The sequence below is a fragment of the Chrysemys picta genome, chromosome 14 (assembly GCF_011386835.1).
Source record: "Chrysemys picta bellii isolate R12L10 chromosome 14, ASM1138683v2, whole genome shotgun sequence".
NCBI lineage: Eukaryota > Metazoa > Chordata > Testudines > Emydidae > Chrysemys > Chrysemys picta.
Genome location: NC_088804.1, coordinates 20,539,546 through 20,557,143, shown reverse-complemented (window position 1 = coordinate 20,557,143; position 17,598 = coordinate 20,539,546). Strand labels below are relative to the sequence as shown.

Genomic DNA, 17,598 nt, shown 5'->3' with positions numbered 1-17,598 from the left:
CAGATGAGGTCACCTTTGCTCCTCAAATTGCTTGTCTGTGGTCTTTAGGCTTTTCCCATGCATCATGTGAATTGCAGTATGAGCATCAACAGCACCTATGGAGAAAGGATTCTAATCCAGGCCTCTGACTGAGGCCTGAATGGGGCTTTGGCCTCAGAGTTGAGGGGAGGTCTGGAGCTTAACGATCATTTACCTCACCTGGGACAACTCAGTGGAACATTCTGAAACATATTCATAGGCCACAAGAACCTTAAGTAAAACCAAGCATATTAGAAAAAGTGAGGGGAAACTATGCCAACCAATTAAAATATTTAAAAAAAAAAAAAAAGTAGAATAATCTTTGGGCATGCATACACTAGAAATTTTTGCCACCACAAGTTACATCAGCTTAAAATCGCTGCTGTTAGTATATCACTTGTGCATGTGCATACTTAACTCCTCATGTCAGCACTGTGCGCACTCACCAGGAGTGCTTGTGTTGATGAACAGTGCAGTGCATGGATACATGTCTAAGCATGCAATTCAGCACACTGTCTTTTGGGAAGTTTTGGCAATGCATGGTAGGGCAGAAACGAGTCACACGGTGACCGGGAGCAAGGGGTCAGTTTCTCAGCATGCAACTTTCATCTATATCCCATGATTTTTTCCTCTTTTTTAAAAGTCCCAAACACCTGCGTGACCACTCTTGCTGTCCGCCATCTATGATGGAAGCGTAGAGCCTGCACAGGTCTGCATTAATGTCACAAGCATTGCAAGCCCAAGATGCATGATCCTCTAATATTTGCAGAGCTGCAAGAACAACAGAATGGGGGTGGGAGGGGTGTGGGGGGGGGGGAGAACTTGACAATTTCATGGAAGACAGATAGCTGTGGGACATAGGGAGAACCAATCAATTCAAAGTTGTTGGTGGTGTTTCCGGAGCAACAGCAGGTGGTAGAGTGCTGCTTCTGGGCCCAAGAAGCAAGCATTGACTGGTGGGATTGCATCACATACAGGCTTTGAACTTTCTGATGTGTAAAGCCAAGCATATGCCAAGCTCACTCCAGCCCTCCCGCACAAGGACATCAGAATGAGAGTGACAGTGGAGAAGCGACTGAAAATCTCACTGTTGAAACTCGCAACACTGGACTGCTACCAGTCAGTGGGAAATCGTTTTGGAGTTTGAAAATCCACATGGGGGTTAGTGTCATGCAAGTGTGCAGGGCCAGAATTCGTCTCCTGATCCATAGGATTGAGATTCTCAGCAACGTGCAAGACAGAGTGGATGGCTTTGCAGCAGTGGAGTTCCTGAATTGCAGCAGGGCAATAGATGGCACTCATATCCTTATTTTGACACCACACCACCTTGCCACAGAGTGCCATCAACAGGAAGGGCTACTTTTCTATGGTTATGCAAGCATTGGTGGATCACCAGGGATGCTTCACCAGCATCAATATTGGTCGGTATGGGATGGTGCATGACGCTCACATGTTTAAGAACACAGGACTGCTCAGAAAGCTACCAAGCAGGGATTTGCTTTCCCGACCAGTAGATTACCATTGGCAATGTTGAAATGTTAATAGCAAACCTGGGGGAGCCAGCCTACCCCTCGGTGCCCTTGCTCACGAAGCAGTACCCCAGCCACCCTGACAGCACCAAGTAAAGATTTAACTACTGGTTCAGCAAATGCAGAATGACAGTTGAATGCACTTTCAGTAAACTGAAGAAATCCTTACATTGTTTAAGATTGAATCTCAGTGGAAAAAAACATCCCAATGGTTCTAGCTGCCTGCTGTGTCCTGCATAATATCTGTGACGCAAAGGGGAAAAGTGCCACCTGGGTGGAGGTGGAGTGGCTGTCTGCTGAGTTTGAGCAGCCAGATACAAGGGCTACTGGAAGAGCTATATTTGATTGGGGAGGCTTTGAAAGAGCCCTTTAACAGTGAGTTACAGTAATTCATTGTGGTGTATTGTGCTCTATCTGTCCCTGCGGTTTGATGACTTGTTAGGAATTGTGTGGTTCGTGGTGCATATCTATGTATAACAGTATCAAGGCATCTATTAATTTTTATGATGTACATTTATGATTGTATTTGTTATGGATCCTATGAGTTGTGTCACACACTATAATAATTAATCAGAGGATGCTTTCAGTACTGCTAGGCATTCTGCAGCATAAGTTGGGAATGAATAAAGATTAATTATTTTCCAAACAATAGAATTTTATTGAGTAACAAAAACACTGCAAAAATATTCTGTGCAAGTTAAAAGCAAATACATTAAAGAAAACCTTAATAAATGTATGGAACAGAGCTAAAGGTGGTGAAGGAACATTCATGTCCATTTTAGACACATACACACAGATCTGTGAGAGCCATGGTTGTGGTATGTGAAGTCAGTATAGTCACAACAAAAAGTAAAACAAGATTTAGAACTTCATTCCCTTGCTCCCTAAAGTTTTAAATAAGACATGTTCATCGACACTTCTATGACTATAGGGCAACGGTACTCAATACTGGCACCATTTTCCACAGGCGATAGAGATTTTAGCTGATATCTTACTCGAGGGTGACAAAGGCACAGAGAGCACAGCTACTACTGGCTTCCAGAAGGCACTTGGGTCCATACATTGCTAGCCTGTTTACTGCAATGTTGCCCGCCAAACTTATCACCAACTGGCATGGGAAAGCATCACACTGTGGAGAGAGAATAAGGTAGCCATCCATAGAAGCCTAAGGGAGAGGATTGCAGAGTACCTCCATGAAAGTTTCATCGAGATCTCTCAGGAGGATTCAAGAGACATCCCTGTATACATAAACAGCTCCGCATGGCTCTCCTCTCTAACTGTAGAGGGGATTGAGAAGCAGATAAAAGCCTCTCTCTCTCTTCGTTGTGCTGCTACCTCTTCTAGTATGAGTAAATTAATCAAGAGTCGATAGGTGTGTCCTGTTAAGTTGGGGGTTCCATCAGTATCATTGTAACGGGAAATATGTTTACATGCTTACCTGCATCAGGCTCACCCATGGCTCAACTGCTGGTACTGACTCCTGGCTTACAGCATACTTGGACCCCCGTTTCATGCCCCCCCATCTTCGTGCTCACTGTTCACAGCAGGGGCCTGTGACTCAGGCTCCTCAGAGGTATCCACATGCTGAATATGGCATGCAGATCTTTGTAAAAAGTGACAAGTCAGCAGCTCGGCACCATATCTACTTGGTGTCCCTGGCCTTCTGATATGCATGCCACAGTTCCTTCACTTCCATGCGTTGCATCCTTCCCCGTATCCCCTATGGAATTTGCTCGTAGATGTCCACATTTCTGTGGCTGGCCCGTAGCAGTGCCGGCACAGCCTCTTCTCCCCACAGGCCCAGGAGATCTAATATCTACTCCAGACCAGAGCACGTCTGGCGCATGTAGCTGGCAAGGTCAGCTGGGCAGTTTTGTGCAACAATGGAGGGCTTCTAAGATGTGCTCTCCAAGCGTGGCAATCTGGAAAAGGCATTTCAAAAATTCACAGGATTTTAAAGGGGGGAGAGGAGGGCTTCCAGTATTCATGACCCCTCGGCAGTAGAGTTCACAATTGTGACCAGAGCAGTCAGAGTCAAGCACTGTGGGACAGCTGCTGGAGGACTGTTAGGGTCAAAGTAGGTAACGCAGAGTCTACCCTTGCACTACATCAACCATGGCTCAATGCCGCTTGAAGAGGTGGTGTTACTGTGTCGCTGTAATGGGGCACTTACATCAGTGGGAGACAAATTTAAGCACAGACATGTGCACAACTAGGTCAACGCAAAGCAGCTTACGTCAAACTACCTTTGTAGCACAGACCAGGCCTCAGTCCTAACCCTGTGTAGTAGCTCAGCCAGCCGAGGCATAATCTCACCATTGAAGAACAGTGAATTGCATTTACTCCGAAGTCTGTCATCTTTCATGAGGCTCTCCCCACCACCATCCTGTCAGCATACCAGCAGCTCAGTGGCTCGCACTGAATCAGCCTTTCCCCCTTTGTGATTCCCCCACATTGTTTTCTGCACAGCTGCCAGTTATAAGCTTTGAGCTCTTAGACATGGTCAGGGGTGGGCTTGCATTGGCATGTGAGCTAGGGGGTCCTAGATCATATTCACACAGATACCACTATAATGTTTGCAGAGGTGCATTATCTTGGGCATCACTGTAATCTGTCCCCAAGCCTGATTATAGATTCTGACTTTATTCAGGGTTATAGGCATCTCTGCTCTCCATCTCCTTTCACTTCCCATAATAACTTACATATACAGGTATCTGCCTTTCCTCACAGACAACAGTTTTCTCCCCTGCTGGGCTGGATCATTACTGTGTAGCCTTTTGTGTCCCAATTAGTTTATGAATCTTTCAAACGAGGGTAACATTCCTAGAGGCATCTCTGCCTCCCCTGGATTAGTTCAGACAACAGGACAGACTCATCCATAGCCTTCAAATCCCCATGTGTACAGTGATACCATATTTTCATTAATACGAATCTATAACAAATATAATTTCCCAACAGACGGTATCCCATCTGTTACAGATGGTAACAGCCCTTGATCACAACTCATCTGCCTTGGACTTGGAAGAGGCATTACAGGGAAGAAAGAGTCTAGAGCCCATTATTGGTCCCTAGAGCCAAGTTTTTCCACTAGTTAATTATTTAAAAAAAAATTAAACACTCACAAAAAAAGCTATATTTTTGACATCTTAGTTTTCAGAGTCTAAGTTGCTGATTTAATGATATTTATGATCTCTTGTACAGGACAAACTCCATTCTATTTTCATATTCCTTGGGTCTTTTTTTGATATCTTTTTAAATTGCGAAACTCAAAAACATGTAAATGCTCTACGGAGAGACTAATGATAAGGCAGATTTTTATTCCAGACATAGATTTGAACTCTAATCTGTTACAATTTTTCTCCACAAAGCAGCTTGATAACTGCTATAAAATTATCTTGATTTTGATATGTTCTCTCCTATATTGTCTTTAGGAACAGGAATGCTAAACTGAACTTGGCTTGTATCTCTGTATTAAGTGTAGTTCCACAATTCCATGTTAATAATGTATCCATGTTGTGCTACTGAATTTATGGTCTCCTCTAAAAGATGCAGCATGTCTGAGCTTCTGCTGGGTAAGTTTGCAGCAATCAATTTACCCCAGTTTTTATAGCTTTGTACTGCTTCCTACAATGCAAAAATTGGACAGAGTTTTTTCAAACTGAATGAATCACATATAATTAAAAAATATAGACTTTTAGTAATTTAATTCAGTATTTCAGACAGCCAGTTTCTCTCTTTTTAGGTACAGATATCTACTATGGCTGTCACTTTTATTATATGCCTTTCCTACAGCCTTTAAAAAAAGAATCAGTGGGTGTCAATGTTTATTTCAGTGGTACTTGCTCAGTGCCTCACTTGCATTCTGAATGAAGACAAAACCAGGCTCTATATTTCAGTGCCACTATCCAGCAATTTCCCTTCTTTAAAGGGTGCTGTTACAGAAACAAACCTCCTGGAGGATTTAAAAAATCTGATTGGTTTTCACTACAGCTCATGCTGATTCTATAAATAGTTGACAGCTCTGTGTGCATGTGCGTGTAAGAGAACAGGTCACATATCCTGCAGAACAGCATGAATAAGTAGCAGATAAGTAGGCAATTACAGCAGAAAAGTGGGTTAGACCAGTGGTTTTCAAACTTTGAGCTGAGCCCCCTCTCTGAGTTAAAATTTTTGGTTGTGTCCCATGCCCTCCTGAACCCATTCAATTCATTCCTTATCCCTCCTTCTTTCTTACTTCCTTCCTCTTTACCCCTATTCCTTTCATCTCTTGCTATCAGGGACTCTCAGTCCTGGCAGATGTTTACAAGGTATCCTTTCACTGTTCCTCCTACTTCTGGTAATAATAATATAAGGGAGAAAGAGCCTCAGAGATGGGACCATATCGGCAGCTGTGAAGACCCAGTTATCTCAGGCAGCAGTTCTCAACTGGGGGTCCGCGAGCTGGTTTCAGGGAGTCTGCAAAGCAGAGTCAGTGTTAGACTGGCTGGGGCCCAAGGCAGAAGCCCCTAGCGCCGCCCCCTAACCTGCATGACAGAAGCCCCAAGCCCCCCAACCTCCCTCCACTGTGCCCTGGAGTTTTTATAGCATGTTGGAGGGGCTTCAAAGAAAAACACTGAGAACCCCTGTTTTATGGTATGGCTACCACAGAGGTGGAGAAGCTATGAAGGATAGCTGACTGGCTGGAAGTGGGGTGAGTCAATGGGTGCAGAAGATTTGAAAGAACAAAATCATCCAGGACCTATTTCAACCCTCCATGGTTTGCAATGTCACCTCCAGGAAGCCATATTTTGTGCACCATTGATGTGTTTTTCTGATATCATAGGAATTATATGTTCCAAAGCCCCTCCATCTTCTGACAGTCTTGTCAGACCTCAAATGCTAATCAAGACTGTGCCAATCAGTACATGGATGGGGGGGGTTCCACTAGAGAAAATCCAAGTCGCTGCTGGAAGGGGCATTGGTGCGGTAGGCAGTGCTGAACTAGTCTCCCAGTATGGCATTTAGGGCTCAGAACCACCATTTGGAGAAGATCTAAAGGGTCCTGACTACTTGCATTAAAGGTCTCACGGCATCTTCCAAAAACAAGGGAGTTAAATTCCAATTTATCAAAGATAACAGAATTAAGTCATTACACTGTATCTGACTAAAGTGCCCTGCTTTTATAATACGACATAGTAGTATTCTTTGCTTCCTTTTGTAACCTATTACGTAGAGTTGCTGTGCACCAGAAAGAGCTGCATTTCAGTGGGAGTGCAAAATGAATTTGTTACAGTATATAATCCCAAATTCCACACTGATGCACACTCTGCAAGGGAGTAACTGTCTACAAATACTGGGTATATGGGGCTAGTGCATATGATTAGTCTCACGCCACACTAATTCAAGACCACATTGTACAGATCAAGGTTTTTTTTTTTTTTTTTTTTTTTTTTTAAAAAGAGGGTCAAGGTTGGTTGCGGGAGACTTATTAGAAGAAACTGGGGGATGGGAGGCAGCTGCTTTAGGGCATGCTTCCCTGATTACCGACTAAAGGTTTGTAGAGTTAAGATCAGGAAAGTTAATGCTACTTTGAAACAGCATCAGTTCTGTTCCATAATGTGTAAAACCCAAACGAGGCTGCTGGGGAACCAATGGCAGTATCGCTACTGAGCCAGCCACACTTCCAGTGGGGAAGAGATGACTGCAAAGGTACTTCCATTGTGCATGGATCTGACATTTGCTGCAAATCTCAGTTCCCTGGTGATGAAAGGCCATATTGCCTGCTCATTCTACAGCAGGAATCATACTAGTGCCAAAGTAATAGATTGCACAAATTTAAAAAAGGGCTGAGAGCTTTTGTTTTGTTTTCCTAGCATCACTACTTTTTCTTTTTTTCTCTCCCCCCTGACTTTGCATGGAATAATTTAGTCACCATCGCTTTAGGATTCTTCAGCAGAGAAGGCATTATGATATACATTTTTATTCATTATTACTACTTGGTTTTTTAACAGGCCCGTGTAGTGTTATAGGCCTGTGTTGTGTTATCAAAATATTCATCTGAAACCATTTAAAAAATGCATTGTTAGGGGGTGGGGGAATGGCTTCTTTGTTGGCACTTTGTTGAATCATTTTAGAGAATGTGTAAGAGATGAACAATAAAATACTCCTTTCTTTATTGAAGTACAGAGAGTTCAAGTCACATTTTTAATTTTATTATACAAAGAGGCCAGATGCTTGTAAGTAACTCAGTTTTGCTCTAAAATAGATTGCAAGAACAAACTGAGTACCAAAGTACTGCGCTTAAAGAGATACGAGTGCATTGGGCACTTGATTGGACATATGCCTGTACCTATCTGGCGAGAAATAGCCTCCTGATTCTACAGGCACAGTTCCGCACTCCCATCTGCTGCATGGCATCTCTTACCTCTGCTCTTTCTGTGTGTTCTGGGGATCTGCACATACAGAGCCAGCAAAGAGCAGAGATAAGAATCTGCCATGTGGCTCTGAGAACAGAATCTTACATCAGTGATGTCAATGGGGGACCTGCACATGCAGGGAAATCTGAATATCAATCTTTAGAGCAGCCGTACAGACCTGAGAAACAGTATGAAAAAATTCTATTTTTAAAAGAAACACTTGGTCACGTAAAGAATATTATACATATATACAGGTTTCAGAGTAGCAGCCGTGTTAGTCTGTATCCACAAAAAGAACAGGAGTACTTGTGGCACCTTAGAGACTAACAAATTTATTTGAGCATAAGCTTTCGTGGGCTAAAACCCACTGCATGCATAAGCTTTCGTGGGCTAAAACCCACTTCATCCAATGAAATGCATCGGATGAAGTGGGTTTTAGCCTACGAAAGCTTATGCTCAAATAAATTTGTTAGTCTCTAAGGTGCCACAACTACTCCTGTTCTTTATACATATATAGTGGTAGTCAGGATCCTAGGGATAAGAGTGATGCAGACACTGCCTACTTAAGGGTTCACTGTTTTATCTCCATGCTAGACATTCTGTGCTAGGAAGTACCAGATATACATATAGCCCAGACACAGTAATTGGTGACACACAGGTCATAGATGTTACAGAGAGCCTTGCCAGGAGGTCTGTTACTCTGACAGATACAGCAAAAAATAGCACATGCTTGATCCTAATGGAAACCACTTCTCCCCCTTTGGGAGCAAATCCTTTTGCATATGCATAAATCTAGCTAATTTGTTCTGTGAAACTAACATTAATCCTAGCACGCTGGAACTGCGAAGAGGGCTACCATAGTGCACACATCCATTGATTTGTCTATCTACATCCAACATTAATTTTAGCTGTTAACGTAGTAGGGACATTTGCTGTACTCTATCCCTTCTCATCCCCATAGTAGCTCCTAGAAGCCCTAACCACCATCCGTCCCCTGGTGCTATGCACTGTACAGATACTCAGTAAAACAGTCCCTACCCTGCAGAGCGTACAGTCCAAATAGACAAGAGTCCAGGGGAAGGTAAACAGACACACTGTGGAGTTTGATGAACAGATATCCTAAACAGGGGGTCATCTCTTTTCCTTTCAGAAAGTTGGTCTGCACACAAATGGCCTGCTTCAGGCTGTGTCTAGCTCATGAAATGAACAAGTGGTAACATCTGGGTCAGTAAGAATTCCCACTCCATTGCTGTCTAGTACTGGCATTCAGAGATATTTGTTAATGGATCAAAGGAATGTTGAACCACCACTGTTGCTGTTTAATCAGGCTCTCAAATCTACTGGTCATGATGAAAAAAAATCACAGCAGGTTATCAGTTCTACCGCCTCATGATTACATTGATTCTTGTGGTTTACATAATGCCCAGTTTCCCCATTTTCTTAGCTTCAAGAGCTGGTGGCTAGCGTTTACCCCATGAGTAAGTAGCTCTAGTGGTTTATATTGGTTTTCTATGGTGCACAGCTCTAAGTGGCAGAGGAATGACAGAATATGGTAGTAGTTGAGCAGGTGTGAACCAGGGGAAGATAAGTTTTCTGGTTTGTCAGTCACCTCTGCCTAGAGCAGGGGTGGGCAAAATACAGCCCGCAGGCTGGATCTGGCCCATCTAACATTTCTGTCTGGCCCACAAGGCTCTTTGACTGCCCCCTCGTGATCTCCGGGCCACAAAGAGTGGCACAGTGCAGCGGGGCACTCAGGCAGGCTGCCTGCCTGGCGTGGCTCCACGCTGCTCCCGGAAGTGGCTGGCTGCTGTTGGCATGTCTCTGCGTGCCCCTGGCAGGAGGAGGTAGCTCTGCGCGCTGCCCCCACCCCCAGCACCCTCCTCACAGCTCCCATTGGCTGGAAACCAACCAATGGGAGCTGCGGGGGCGGTGCTTGCGGGGGCTGGCAGTGCATGGAAACCCACTGCCCCTCTCCCCCCTAAGGGGTGTGCAGAGCTGTACCAGCAGCAACCACTGCCAGGAGCAGCGTGGGGCCCTAGCCTGCAGGCAGCCTGCCTGCCTGAGCCTTGTTGCATTGCCGGCCAGGAACCGCCTGTAGTAAGCGCCTCCAGGCCAGAGCCTGAACCTCCCACTCCCTCCTGCACCCCAAACCCCTGCACCAAACTCCCTCCCAGATCCCACATCCCTCCATTAACATAGCAGCAAGATGTGGCCCATGATGACTTATCAAAATTCGTGGAGTGCCCCCCCGTGAAAGTTATGGTCCACCTCTGGCCTAGAGCATGCCAGTCAAGTTGTCAGACCTTTTTTTAAATTTTATTTTGCACTACAAAAGCTGTATATCAAAACTGAGCTTCATCAGCTTAGAAAGCTACTAACACCTTTCCAAAATGCCAACTTTGGCAAGAATAAGGCATGCCAGTGGGATGTTTGAATGCACCCAGAGTTTTGTACACACGTTGCAGTTACATGTCACTCCAGTTGTTTTCAGTACAATTCCTCTGAAGACTGCTATAGAGGCAAGTGGGAGCTCACTGAAAGCAAGTTAACCGGTTTCAGGGTGTAAATACAGTTCTCCCAACCTCCTTTACTCAAAACCAGTGGCAGATCAAGCCGTGCCTGAATGGATAGGCTAATCCACATTTCTAATGGTCACCTTCAGTTTTACTGAAGAGGGCCAGCCAAATTTCTTACTCCCTCCTCCCCCAGAAATACACAAGCACCTGTAGGGTGCCTTGTTGTTTCAGTCAATCCAGGTCCTGTTTACCCTTGACACATCTCTGGGTACATCTACAAGCATATCCTCAGTTGGAAGGAGAAAAACATTCTGTTTCCAAACATGGGCTTTCCTTTGTGAATGCATTTTTGTTCACTGTTTCTTCAAGCTGCCTGTGGCAGTGGGCTGCTGGGAAGGCTGAATGTACATGATGTGCTGGCAAGGGACTCCCAGAAAATTACTTGTTAAAATTCTGTCATCAAATTAAAGGGATGTTGGGGTGGTTTCCTTGCTTTTGACAGAGTTTACCTGCTCTCTAGCTATTGCTAGAAAGGACTTATTCCTGGGATTCCTAAAAATACTTCTGAAGAGCGTGTTTGATTTACCATATAAAGCAGGAATAGAGCAGATTGAACCAAATGATAGGTATTTAAAGACTAGCAGTGGCTTGGAGGAAGACATCTTTCTGTTCCCTCCTATTTGTATCCTCAGACTTTTTCTTTACTATCAATTTAGTCAGTATATTTTTCAGGAGGGGAAATACCCCCAACACACTTCCAGCAAAGTCCACATGAATACATTTGTTTGGCAAGTGCTGTTGCCTCACACCTTGTTTGAGAACACAAGTTTGGCTAAATGGAAAAACGGATGATGTTTCCCAGTCCCTAACTCCTGCTCTCCATGAGCAGACACTGGTCCTGGTTCCTGGGTTTTATCATAGACAAAGGAGGGAATTTTTGTGATGGGGACTTATTAAAACATTGGTAGCCCCTCTCTGCCACATATCAGAGCAAGGACACTTAATACAGGGTCTGTCCTGTAAGAACTAGGAAATGGAGTGGAACATATAAATCATCAAATAAATGGGGAAAACCTTCACAAAAATATAGTTGCTTTTTTGTTTAAATTTTAATTTTTAATTTGTATTTATTTTACCAGTTCCAATTAAGCTAGTCTTCAGATGTTAGGATATGAATAGTTGCTGGTAATACATTGAGACAGGCCACTTACATGGTATTCTATCTAATTCTGCAGATGCTTAGAGAGGAGCAAATTGGTGGGAAGTTGCACTCCTCCATGCAGAACAGCAGCAAGCTCATTTAGAAGGCTCCCATCCCCATAGTATTTAGGGCACCATATATAAAAAGAGCATATTTTGTTCCAAGATGACACATGCAATTCAGAGTATGGTTATTTCCTTACATTACATTATTCTGTAAATAAGATTTTGCAATTTCAGGAACAATTATACAGTTTTCAGTAGTAACTACTCCCAGAAAAGCACTCTATCTTCCACTGCACTGAGCTATGCAATTGTGATAGGTGAATATCAGACAGATGGAATGAGAAGCTGCATTTTTTAATCCTTCTGTAAAGTCTCTTTCCATAAAATAAATTGGGGAAAAGAGAAATAGAAAATCATGGCATTTTCATTAGTTAAGTGATGATTTTGATTATATATTTCAAAATCTCCCTTAGCATCAATACTAGATCATTCTCTGTTCTCATTACAATTGTGGGGGCATGGATCAGTGTTCATGTCGCACTCCCAGTCAGTTCCAACCTGGCCCAGGTTGGAAGGTAATAATCCCAACAGTGGACCAAGTTCAGTTATGAATCCTGGTCACGTGCCACCTGAGGCACGTTGTGCATATGTTAAGAAGACTACAATTGTGCAACCGAGTCACACACCTGAATTTCTATAAATATAAAAATGTTCAACAGTTTTGCTATAAGATTTTTAAAAAGTGCCTGTGCAGTCTTAGGGAAATTAGGAAATCAAACAAACCTTTGATTAAGTTAAACTACTTTAAGAGAGAGCAATACCCTTCATATGCTTTTAAGCTTGTAAATGCATTAATAACAAGAGTGCAAAATGATTACCACCAAGCACATGCAGGCACAAATAAAGCTGCTTTTGCAGCCCAATCCTGTAATTCATTCACATGTGAAACCTCCTGCTGAACTCAAAGGGAGCTGCTTCGTCCTCGGCATTTTTAAGCATTGCTGCTGAGATCATATGTAGTTCCCATTTTTTAAGTTAAAAATAAAGTTTTTATAGCTTCTTGACTGCCCTCATTCTGAAATTTCCTTCATTTAACTTCATTGGGCCCTTGTAGTTCTTACTTTGGTTCATAATTGGACAAATAACAGCCTCTCTATTTTTAAATATTTTCTCTACTTAACTTCAGCAGTATTGGCTCACTGTAGCACCTTTTGAATCTGAAAACAGCAAGGTGGGATTACCAGCCTTAAAGTGGAATAAAGCATTAATCTCTGGTTATGAATAATTAGGTACTAAAAATTATGCCATAATGCAAATGATGGGCTAGGAAGAATGGCAACATTAATCACACTTATGTGATTTTAAGGTCCATGCTCTTGCAACCTGCCAGAGATGGAAGTTAAATACTGTGCATCTCTGGAAAACTGGGAATGCTGACTTTCAAGGGTTTTTTTTATTTGAGGGTTTTGTCTGCAGGGAGTGTGTGTGTGTGGGGTGGGGAGAGATGCATAGGCTGGATAAGGGAACAAAACCACCCTTTATCTGCTAAATTTCAGAGAAAATAAGATGATGCACTAAAACTAAAGATAGATATATTTAGTTACAGGTTCTAAAGGATGAAGGAATGCCCTTAATTATAAAAAGAGGCCTACGTCTCCCTCCTGAGAAATTAAAAAGAGTTGTAATATGCTATTTTAGAGTTTCCTGCACTTGACCAGCTATGTTCCACGTACCGCATGTCAATCAAAATGGCTAGAGCAAAGCATTTGAAGATCTCATTGAGATATGGGGAGGGGAAAGCATGTTACTTTCTCAGGCTAGTGAAGTATATAGGTTCTCAGATAAAAATCCCATTGGGAATTGGAGTCTGGTTGCTCACACAGAAGTAACGTGCATCACTAAGAAAACAGGTCAGCATTGGCTGGGCTCCACTTCAGCAAAGCCTGCAGTGGTCAAAACCTTAGCACTGTCCTGCTCCACCATTTCTTCCAATAAATATTGGTTATCACTTGGTGGAGCAAGGTGGGAGCAAATTAATACCAGCTGCCCCAATATACATAAGAATAATCTTCAAGTCTTTTACTTAGTATTGTGCATTAAAATCAGATTTGGGGGTTGATTTAAGTCACAGTCTGCATTACTATAGTGAAGGAAGTCCATACAATAGCTCTGAGCAATCAGAAGATGAGAAAAACTACAAACTGAACGATGGCCCTGATTCTCCCCTCACATTTGCAACCCAAAATACAAAATGTTCTGAAATGTTAGAGAGACTGATTTGCCACAGCAATACACTAAGATCTGATGGAAGATATTAGTAGTTAATATATGTTCAAAGCAGGACTCTCCCTCAATTCCAACAGGAAGTTCTCTTGAAACAAACAAACAAAAAAACAAAACAAACAAAAAAGATGGCATGATAGCCCAGTACTCTCAAATCCCTTACAACATGCAACTTAAAATATTAAAGATTAATTTTAAAAGTGCTCATAATAGTTCACTTTTAAAATTAAAACTATGTGCCTGTTTATAGGAACCTCATTTTTTAGATATAATAATCTGGCTATAGGAAACTTTCTTCTGGATAGGACAGAAGACAGCACATGATGTCAAGTAATCAGAGGCTATTTCTGGAGTCGGGGATGAAAGGTGTATTTAGAATTAAGCACTCACTAACATTTCAACTCTTTATGCACTTTATATATTTTAACTGAGCATATTCAAGTCACAGACACCAAATAAAAACTCACAAAAGAACCTGAAAAAGGTCTTAAGAAAATCTTATAACAATCTATTGGAGACTCTTTTAGTGTTTATAGAAGATCGTAGACACAGACATTTCTTAGGAGACAGTTTACACCCACACATACACAGTAAGCGCACCTACTCTACACATGCAGGATTAATTGCACTTGGGGAGTATAATTCAAGAAGCGTTTATGCCAACTGTATTTTATGAATATAGCTGTCTTTCAGAGAGAATTAAAAAAAAGATTCATAAACAAAGATTTTAGATTGACCACACCTTACCTGCCTTTGCTGTCTAGCAACAGCAGAAGAATGTTAATGTAATCATTAAAGAAAATACATTGCAAATATGTTTTGTCCTTAATGTAATAAATATTTACCTAGATGTAGAGGGAAGTAAATGAGAAATAATTTAAATTTAGTTTGCCAAAACAACTCTGTAATGTAAGAAAATGGACTGCATGTGATATGGACTCATTTTGGGTTTAAAATAGACTTCTTTGCAACTTTCATATCATAGATCATCACTACACAAGAGATACTGCAGGTGGAAAGCAGTATCTGCCTTTGTGTTTTATCCTGTTTCAAGCAAGCAAACATTCCTAAACAGAATTTCCTAACAGAATGTTCTATCATTTAAACAAAGAATCAAAGGCTCCCTGATGGTTCAAATCAGCTATTGCTACAAAAGATACAGAATGCTGCAAATTATCTGAGAGGCAAAGTTAACTATCAGGTCTGGCTTCATATGAAATAAACCTTCCTTCCCACTGCTGAGGTATATAAGTCATGCTATTACAGACAATGAGATGCTCAGATAAGGAGCCTGGTCTTAAACCTTTACCTCTGAACATGGAGGAGTAAAAGTGAAAAGAAAGCCAAAACAAAGGTGGATCAGGAGGCAGACTGGACTGGGTTGTTTGTGACACTCTCTATTGATTGTGTGTGTGTGTGTGTGTGTGTTATTTTGCTAAAACCAGATCTTGCTCTGCCTAACAAGAATGATAAATACCTGACCAGAGCCATGCAGTGTGTTGGAGTGTTAGCAGAGCAGCAGGAGTAGTTTAATGGGGAAAAGAGGAATATGGAGTTCTTGATTTTCCTCAGAGCCATACTGTGCATTTCATTAGCCATTAATACCATAACCCTCCCTCTGGTCATCCCCACACCCACCAAAATACAGGCAGTCAGTATCTGGCAGGGCTTCTGGATGTGTCCAGAGATGGTCCCTTGCCTCCCACTCCCTATCCTGTTCTCATATCGCCACATATTCAGAAGTGGGCACTCCTTTGGGGCGTCCAAGATCAGACCGTGGGGTCCGATTTTCAGAGCTGCTGAGCACCCACAGCTGCCCCCAGCTTCAGCCAGAACTGCAGGCACTCAGCACCCTGAAAAGCCAGGCTCTGGTGTTTCCCGCCGGCCCCGGGCCGGACCCCCAACAGGAGCAATAGCCACTGGACTGGGGGTGCCCTGAGCGCTCAGCTCTCCGCCCACCTGGGCTCAGGACGAAGCCTCAGCCCAGCTAGTTCCCCCGCTCAGAGAGCGGACAGCTGGACAGGGGATAACCAAACGCCGGGCACCAAGCAGCGCCTGGAGCAGCCGCCCAGACCCTCCTCCCGAAGGACGAGGAGCTGCACAGCCCCCAGGCCCGGGGAGAGGGCGCGGCCGCCGCGGGGCTCCTACCTTCCAGCACCGAGCACAGTTTGTCCAGGGCCATCTTCTCTCCCGCGCAGAGCGGGAGCGGCACGTCCCTGCCGCTCCTGGCCCAGGACCGAGCGCCGGGGCGGCAGCGAGTCAGAGGCGAGGCATAGCCACGTCCGCGCAGAGCCGGGGGCGCCCGAGCGCAGCGCCGGCCCCCGCTGCCGTCCGGCGGGGAAGCGGCCCGTGAGGCTGGGCGGGTTCAGGTCTCCCCCCTGGCCATGCCCGGTGTCCCGGGCTCAGGGGAGCCGCCCCGCTAGGGGCGAACTCAGCCAAACCCCTCCGCGCCTGGAGCCTCCGCTTCCGCCGCGCTCAGTCCCATCTAGCGGGGGGCGTCAGGGGGATGTGCCGCGCCCGTCGCACACGGTGCTGGCCAGGGCGCGCTGCTCCCCCCGGGGCCGACCGGCAGCCCGCAGCAGCTCGGCGGCTCCCAGCTCGGCTGCCGCTCACTGAAGCTCATTTAAGATGGATGGGGGGTTTGCCGGAATGAGCCGCTTGTACGCATGTGCCCTCCCCCCCCCGCAGCCTCGCCAGCGGGGCCGCTCCCCTCAGAGCCCGCCCGGGCAGGGGGCGCCCCACGCAGGGCAAGCGAGAGGCGGGAATGAAGACCTAAGAGGACGGCGAGGGGAGACTCCCTGCGGGCCCGTCCCAGCCCCGTGGCGCGCACAGGTGCCGGTGGCCTGCCCCGCTCCCAGGGATTTCCCCTTCTCTGAGGAGGGCCGTGGGGAGCCGGGCAGCGAGCCGTGCCTTAAACACGCGGGGTGGGGAGAACGTGCTGTGCCTGCTGGGTCAGGCAGGTCCCCGCCGCCGGGGAGCCCGGGGTGAGGCGGGAGCCCGCTTTCCTCCACCCCCCCCCCCGTTGGCTGGGGTCCCCGCGAAGCCAAGTGCGGGGTCCGTTCAGGGTGGAGCAGGAGCCGCTCCCCGAAGCCCGGTAGCGGCAGAAAAGCCGCGTCAGCTGTTAGGGGAGGCAGCGTGTGGCGGGCTCGGCTGCTCGCCCCGCTCCATTGTGCTGCCTGCAGCGTCGGGGCCAAGCAGAGCCCAGCGCACGCTGCTGCCTGGCGGGGAGTGACAGCTAAAATAGAGCGATTACTTTACACGGAGTTAATAAAAAGGCGCACTTAGCTGGCTGCCTGGCCCTCTCTCGGGTGATCCATCCCAGCGGGCTAGGGAAGGGAAAGGGGAGAAGAATCTCCTTCTTCTCAGCCGACAAGGGATGCAGTGCGCTGGAAGGCACTTTCATCGATGCAGGGAAAGGAAGGGAAATGATTATGGCTCTCAGCTGAGCGGGGAAACCGCGAGTCGTAGAATCAAATCCTGGCCAGCAGAGAGACCTGACTGGTGTCCACAAACTCTGCTTTGTTTAGTGATCGCAATGAACGCGTTTGTCCATTTCAGGCTTGGAGTGCTGAGCATTTTGAAACAAAGGATGGGGACATGAAATGGCACGTAGCGTGTTTCCACTCCAGCCACACACACCGCTCGGAGGAT

General features: G+C 45.1%; 1 protein-coding gene across 10 annotated transcripts in view; it reads right to left on the bottom strand.

The window, feature by feature from the left end:
* The window catches only part of NETO2 (neuropilin and tolloid like 2), a 52,032-nt gene extending 34,434 nt beyond the window's left edge, over positions 1-17,598 (bottom strand). For 6 of the 10 annotated variants that reach the window (XM_005289843.5, XM_065567611.1, XM_065567613.1 and 3 more), the window contains exon 1: positions 16,096-16,263. In XM_005289843.5, the coding sequence (XP_005289900.1) occupies positions 16,096-16,129 (34 nt within the window). In that variant the 5' untranslated portion in view covers positions 16,130-16,263. Of the gene's footprint in view, positions 1-16,095; positions 16,335-17,228 lie in introns of those variants that run through there. The other 4 variants (XM_065567615.1, XM_065567617.1, XM_005289846.4 and 1 more) reach the window with 3 other exon arrangements.